The sequence below is a fragment of the Bactrocera tryoni genome, chromosome 3 (assembly GCF_016617805.1).
Source record: "Bactrocera tryoni isolate S06 chromosome 3, CSIRO_BtryS06_freeze2, whole genome shotgun sequence".
Lineage (NCBI taxonomy): Eukaryota > Metazoa > Arthropoda > Insecta > Diptera > Tephritidae > Bactrocera > Bactrocera tryoni.
Genome location: NC_052501.1, coordinates 31,271,195 through 31,279,180, shown reverse-complemented (window position 1 = coordinate 31,279,180; position 7,986 = coordinate 31,271,195). Strand labels below are relative to the sequence as shown.

General features: G+C 31.8%; 2 protein-coding genes across 2 annotated transcripts in view; one reads left to right on the top strand and one right to left on the bottom strand.

The window, feature by feature from the left end:
• LOC120771625 (LIM domain-binding protein 2) overlaps positions 1-1,202 on the bottom strand; it is a 15,847-nt gene extending 14,645 nt beyond the window's left edge. Inside the window, exon 1 of the mRNA XM_040099715.1 lies at positions 1,027-1,202. The gene's annotated coding sequence lies outside the window, so the exon portion shown is untranslated. The remainder of the gene's footprint in view (positions 1-1,026) is intronic.
• Positions 1,203-3,008: 1,806 nt separating this feature from the next.
• On the top strand, positions 3,009-6,303 carry LOC120772882 (PRKR-interacting protein 1 homolog). Its single transcript, XM_040101730.1, has 2 exons — positions 3,009-3,182; positions 5,632-6,303. The coding sequence occupies exons 1-2, from the start codon at positions 3,081-3,083 to the stop codon at positions 5,983-5,985; spliced, it is 456 nt and encodes a 151-aa protein (XP_039957664.1). The 5' UTR covers positions 3,009-3,080; the 3' UTR covers positions 5,986-6,303.
• Positions 6,304-7,986: the final 1,683 nt, after the last annotated feature.

Below are 7,986 nucleotides of genomic sequence, written 5' to 3'. Positions count from 1 at the left end.
TTTTTTGTTTGCTGAGAACCATTTTCTTATTGCATGAATAAATGGATTTCAACCAAAGTTAGATATAGAAATAAAATTATTTTTGCATTATTTAATACAAAACATATATGGATATATCAAAGTTAGAAATTTAAGAGTAAAATTCATTATAAATGGGAGAAAATCGCATTTTAAATATAACAACCCAATTTTTGAACTTTAAATGCAAATATCGCAAAACCCATAAGTATGTATGTATGTATATATATTCTTGATCTGGAGGACCTCCTCTATACGAACATACATATCCATTTTAACACCGAAATATGAGGTGCTATTTTAAATCCCAGCCATCGTAATTTAGATAGTTTGTTTCTAAGAATATCCTAAGAACAATCCCTTGCAGAGAATATATTGAAAAAATCAATACATTTGGTACACTGCAATAGAGGGCTCTCTATGGTTAATTACATACAAAATGACTCATTTATCTTTAATGTAATATTAGAATTATAATTTTTAAATAATGACTATATACAATTGGGGTACTCACAACCCGTCGTAAAGCATCGCAAAATCGTAAAATTATAAATTTTTACACTTGTTTAATAAAATTGTTGTTGCATTTCATACAAAATGAGTTTACATTTACAATTCTCAATGCTATGTTTTCGAATGATTATAACTTATAACTTTATAAGACTTGTGAAAACCCTAAATGTAAAAATTTGTGTTCCACAAAAAATTTTCTTACATATATATTACTGAAAGATAAATCTGATAAACAAATAATTCATAAAACATGTTATGGTATTTATGTTGATAGTAACTATCTATGCAACTTTACAACTTTATTAACGAGTTCGTTTAAAATACTATTTTTCTATCAACGCTCAATTCGAAATTTCTACAAAGCTTATAATTATTTCGACTTTATTTAATGAGAAGTTCTATAGATTGCAAGATGCTATTAGAAAACTCATAAGTTTGATCCGAAGATCTCAGGAATTAATTAAACATGAGAAAAAATAAATTATAAATACATACGTTTAATAAATCAAATAACGATCGTCAGGCAGTTCTTGACTGGTACAATATCTCCTGTAGAAAAAGCTTTGCAAAATATGAATATGCATATACTTCCGTTTAAATTTTAGAAACAAATATGTACTCGCAAATATTGCAATCCTACTTTTCTATATCAATCACAAATCCAATTAATAAACTCTTACTACCAACCTTTAGAATACTAAAATATAAATCGATATACAAACACAATCGATTGACTATTTCGAGTGGGCACCTCTATAACCGGGTGACTACACATACCAATTTTAATTCGGAAAATTTATAGCATTCGTTTTTATTATGTTCGGACTGACAGTGAAAACATTTTGAAAACACATTTGTGGGTTGTGGAATCTAAGTCGTTCGGTCCGACAATGTGTGTTTTCGATGAGTTTTCACTGATAACTATCAATAGGGGGATTCTCTTGGTCTTGCAGGATTGCACGATGACATACAACGCTAAAATCCTATACCGAAAAATGCAAGGCCAAGAGAGCACCCATTGTAGAATTTAGTGATATATGACGGCACGAAAATAAACATGGATTTTGGTGCGACATATTTATAGCGATAGCAAATAATTTTCTGCGTGTGTTTGTTGTTGTGCCGTTGCACAATGAGGAAAATTCTGCAATTCATTTCTGCAAGAGCAAGAGAATCCCCCTAATATGAGAATATCAAGTGACAGCTGTATTTGTATATGGAATGTAAACACATATCAAGTGACAATTTTAGGCCGGCAAAATATGTCTTCGAATAAAATCGATTAAACTAGATTATAATGAGTGGAATATAAGTTTTCAAGTAGTTTTCAGCGAAAACGGGGTTTCAATGTGTTTTCGTTTGACAGATTTTACATGGACGAGAACACAAGTTTTTTTTCCCACGATAACATGAACGAATTTTAATAAAAATAGAGTTTTAAATGCTTTAATTTCACATACTGATATGAAATCGAAAATATTTGATCTTAAATATATTAAGAGCAGGCGTTTATTATATTGAGATAGATTAGGGAAATCCATTTTCATTGAATACATTAAATTCGGTATACTCAATATTGTCTTACTACTTTAAATATATGTAATACAATACATTTTTAATGTCGCTTAGCTGAAACGACTGGAGTTGCACTGAGCGGCACTATAAGATAATTTGCCGATAATGGGCGACAAAAGAATCATCGCGTTTGATCGCGGTAATAATGGAGAACAAAAATCTTCGCGTGTATACTCTGGTTAGTAAACGTCTCAAATTACCCCGCATATCGACAAGCTAAAGTTTATGGCATCTAACTGTCAAATCTATAGCCATTGCTTTTGTAAAATCTGTATGTGGGCCTTTGTTATCATAACATAATCATTTGCGAAAAGGCGTCGGGTAGGTAGATAGGTCCGAGTTGATCTAGCGCATGTTTTGAGCTCTTGAACTGTTTAAAGTTTTATATGGATGAAAATAATTTATATGAAAAATAAAAAAAAGTCAAAATATACTTATTTCTACGAATGTATTTCTTGTAAAATAAAAGATTTTATATTTTCGGACTATGATAATTATAGCATACATTTTAAGACTTCGCTCATTCGCTAATCCCTTTTGTATAATTTTTCCACAAATTAACAATACTAAGCTAAATTTTTATTTTTAGGAAAAATTCATTAATTATTTTGAAAATGTACTTTATTATTATAATTTTAAACAACTATTTTAATACTCGCTCTACTAAATTTAATATTTTCGAAATGAAACTGAAGTCGGTATATGTGTAAATGGGATGTGTTGCCTCTTCGATTTTCATAAGAATGAAAACTGATCTGCCAAACTGCTGAAGTGACAGCTTATTGCTTTCAATATATGGCATACTAATTAGCATTCTATATATTGCATTCCATAAGCAATATGGAGTCTCCAAAGACAATAGGTACGGCATACAATTAGTATACAATAAATTTTTGCTTGTCAAGATGCCCCGTAATGTTGTGGTAAACATAATTCACCCATGTAGTGCTTAAACAATTATTAAAACGTTTTCAATGGATCCTGAAGAGACTGAAGAGAGAGTGAAAACTCGAGCTGTTATAAAGACAGCAACTGATTTGCAAAGATTGAAATTGGAGAAATTAATGATGAATCCGGTAAATCTATAGACTTTCTAGATTAGATATTACTATAAGAGGGTGGGATTTAGAATAGCATCCCCCGATTTTGGAGTTAAAATGAGTATAACTATATGTATAGATAGAGATAGTTTGCAGATCAAGAAAATGTATATACATATGTAATGTATGTAGTTGCCGTTCAGTTATGGTCACGATTCCGGTTACTTTGGTGGTCGGGAAAAAAACACGAATTTCGGTATGGGGTATGTTAATTAATAACTCGTTTTCTTTATTTCGTCTTCTTAAAAACAATATTTTGCTTAAGCCTAGATACAAATATTAATCTTACATTCTAGGAAGTATACTTATCTACAATCCACTTAAGGTAGATCATATGTTATAAGTGGAAAGGTTCGTCTTACTATATATGAATTACATCTTTGGACCACTTAAGGCGGGCCGTATTTGAAAAGTACAATGTTTCATCTTACATTCTAAAAACTACATATAAAATCCACTGTCAACATCTTTGCATTATCCTCCTCGCAACCAATCCATAACTCAGAGCTTCCGTTGAATACAATCAAATAAATCAAAAAGCTTATTAGAAAGGGATAGCAAGGCGTGATCATCGTTCTCATATGGTTTTCGACTTCTAAACGCTGGCAGGAAGAGGGTAGCATAAAATTGATTATGACCTTGAAAACCGACGGGGTACTTTATTCTTCAGAGAATAAATTCGACTTAAACTAGTCTATCTACCTTAGTAAAGAAATTATATGTGCACGACTTCAAGCTGTTGAATTTGGAAATGAAGCGAGCTATCAAAGTTTTGGTTTTTGTTTATATATGTATTTATATAGTAACATCATATAACAAAAATTAATTAAAATTCCTGTTGTACATACAACAAAATTAAAAACTGAACATATGCTTCATAGAAAATATTTATATGTGCATGTTATAAAATAAGTTGTTTTCTTCAAATATTCTGATAAATTAGGTTTTTAGTAATTAATATGGTTTCCTTTATTCATTTTGACTTGGTTAAGTCGAGATGGCATCGATTAAACCAAAGATTTTAGCGTTGACATGCCCATTGAAGCCCATTCTCTCTGTATTGCCATTTTTGGCTGTTTTGAGGTAGTAAACTGGCGTCCACTTTTAAAAACTCTAGCAGATAGTATTCCCCACAGATGCTCGATAGGGTTTGAATCTGGACTTATTGCTGGCCACTCCAAAAGCGGAATGTTTCGTGACTCGAAAAACCTTTTAGTAAGGGCTGCATTGTGGATCGGGGCATCGTCTTACTGGAAAATCAAATTGTCCTCTTGAAATTGGTCTGCAAATTCTATCAATTCACTATCAAGCAAGTCTAAATAGATTTGTGTATTCATTTTTGTTGATATGTAGCATATTGGAGTTTTTCCTTCATAACAAAAAGCTGCCCACACCTTTATAAAACCTCCGCCGTGTACTCAACGGAGACACGTGCGCCGAGGGTTTTGTGTATGATTCCAATATTTATTAAAACCATCAGGTCCATCAAGAATAAACTTTTTTTCATCGCTGAACACAACGCTTCGCCATTCTTCATCCCAAAATTGGTATTTATCTGTAAATGCTAGGCAAAAGGTCAGGTTGTGGACCCCGCAGCCGTTGTATTACGTGAAATTATTTGTTTTGAAATTGTGGTACCATAGAAAGGTGTTTTATGCTAGGATTTTGATGAAAAATTTGACAAACTCGCATTCTTGTGACATTTAAATCCAAATGACGCTTTATTTGTGAACTACTCATTTGATTAACGAGTGCAAGGCGTTGAATTTAACGTTTGCATCGAAAATCTATTTTGGGTTTTCCACCACTGCGTTGATTAGTGCCATACTTTGAAGGATTTTTTAAGAAAATACTAAATGTATTTCTATGGCGGTTTAGTACTGTGCAAATTTCCTATATTTTTATACCACTTTTACGCAAACTTAGTGCTCGTCCCTGCTCAAACTCTGAAAGGATTCTTCCCCGTGGCATATTTGACTACAAGTCCGAAATTACTTGCTAGAATCTTATTTTAATTATTTAAAATTTTAAATTATTTACTTACTTTTAGATTCTAAAAAATTTATTATATTAACTTAATTCCAAACGCGTCTATAAAAAAGAACTACTGACCAATGCTCCCGTGCACATATAAATATTTTCTACTATTTTCGAAAGACACAGTAAAAAACGCGTACTACGAATGAAATAAGAAGAAGCAATCGATTAACAGTAAATAATAACTGTATATTACAAGAACAATTTATTATAAAAACAAGTGTACAGTTACAGAAAAAAAAGTTATAACACAAAAAGTGTATGCACATATAGTTTCTTTACTAAGGTATTTATTTTTTTCTTGTTCTTCCATTAAGAAGTTTTCCGAAAATCTTTAATGTTACTTAAATTGTGTATCTAATAATGTTGTATTTTTTCTACTCAACAGAATAAGCCAATTGTAATACCTGAGATTTCCAAAGAAAAAGGTTATAATCAAATAGCACCATCCTTTGTTCGCAATGTTATGGGATCTAGTGCTGGTGCTGGTTCCGGTGAATTTCATGTGTATCGCCATTTGCGGAGAAAGGAATATTCTCGACAAAAAAATATACAAGCAATGAGTATCAAAGAGCAGCAAGACCAAGAATTTCAAAGAAAGCTTGAACAAAATAAATGTATCGCACAGGAGAGAACAGCGAAAAAAAGAGCAAAACGGTTAAAAAAGAAAGAACGAGCAAAAAAAAGATCTGGCAAAGAGGAAAATCTAGAAGACAAAATGGATCTGGAGAAAAACGACTAGCTATTTACATATGTAATTAATATAAACGTAAAATCATGGACTGTTTATTACTATATTAATTGGATGCCAGCTCATTTCATGTAATATCTAAAAATCTTACCAACTAGGTTATAATAATATGAAACATAGAAGTAATAAAAAGAACAACAATGGTAATTTGATTATTTAGCATATGCATAGTAATAAAGCAAACAGAGCATACTCGCAAGCAAGAAATTAGCTTAAGAGATCGACTCAGTGTGAAATATTCGAAAAATCATTTTTTCTTGCATTATCGGATGGCATACACTGTAATAAACATTCTCTCTAATTATGAAATCGAAATTTAAATTATTAACGTCGCTACAGCGTTTCTTGTAGAAAGGGGACGGAACGAGACAATATTTGAAAGCGTTTTTTTCAGAATGGTGTTTTTCAGAACGGTTTCCACTCTCTAAGGAAGAGTTTAAAGAGATATCTAGTTTTTGTTTTTTGAAATATTTCTATTGTTTTCTACGAAAAACTGCCGAAAAAAGGAGCCAAATTCGATACTTAAAAAAACTCCATAGCTCGATAGCGACTTTCATACAGATTAATAACCTTTTTGAAATTTTTGTTTTTGATTATGAACACAGTAACCGATAAGAAATTGATCGTTACTTTATGGGCTTTGTTGAAGGATAGCATCCATAAATATAACTTAAGCAAATCTGAAATTCAGAAAAATACAAATTTACATAAAGGAAACAAAATCAATCCGGAAATAACAAAAAAAAAAAAAAAGACTCGTGTAACCAATGTCAGCTGGGCTAAATTCCATATTAAAGTATAAAAGTCTTCGTGGTTTAAAACGAGAATTGTGCATTACCTGAAAGCTCGTGAGACTTTTTTTTTAATTCTCGCTCGATACTGCCACGTATTATGCAATAACAGTTTTGTTTACCAAGCGGTTGTTTGTAACACCTAAAATTAATCGAGATAGATAGATGTAAAGTTATATATGTATATCAAATTGTCCAGGATGACGAGCCGAATTGTGCCCCGTTTCTTTCCTAAGGCAATTGAGATACACATGTTCTTTTCCCTGAAAAGGTAATTACAGATCATTTTCTTATCCCACAAATGCTGTTACTCTTCAAACCGAAAATCATTTTTACTTAGACACTTTGCTAAGGAGATTTCACATCACACAGAGACTGGGTCGATCAACGTTCATCCTTTACTACATAACTGTGTCCATAAGAACATGTGTATTTTATTATTTGACAGATGTCGCTTGAAGTCTGTCACTCTCTATGTTTTCAGAGCGTTAAGCTGTGATTCCCCGTATTTTGTTCATTGACAAAAAATGCCGTAGCTACTGACTAACCGTTACTTTAGAAATGGGTTTTTTCATGTTATACTATTCTGATAAACATTTGTTGAAAACGATCACTTGTGTGTAACTATTAATCAGAATGGCTGTTCTCTCCTTGAAAGAAAAAATGGAAATAATAAATTTCCAAGAAAAAGAAAAAAGTTCTGTTCATGATATTGCAAAGAGGTAGCATTTTTGTATTTTTAGTGGTCGGCCATCAATTCATTTTACGGGTTTCTTAAGGTTTAACATTGGAAAAATGCAATCTGCAGCAATTATCAAAAATAAAGAAGACATCAAAGCTAAAAGTCTTCTATTAGACTTATAAGACTTTTTTCGAGCCATGCCTGACAAAAGTTGGCTCTAAAATCAGAAAAATTTACTGGTAGTAAATTGTCGAAGGAAAAACTTACCATTACGTTTTGCGTCAATATGGTGGACAAAAAAAAAGCTATTATTCATTGGAAAAGCGGCCCGCCCGAGAGCTTTTAAACACATACAAATTGCCAATTTGCTAGTCGATTGGAAATTGAACAAAAAGGCGTGGATGACAACAGAAATTATGACAGAGTGGTTACGATAACTTGACACAAAAATTAAATCTCGCAACAGGAATATTATTTTATTTTTAGATAATGCTGCCTCTCATCCCAGAGATATCTGCC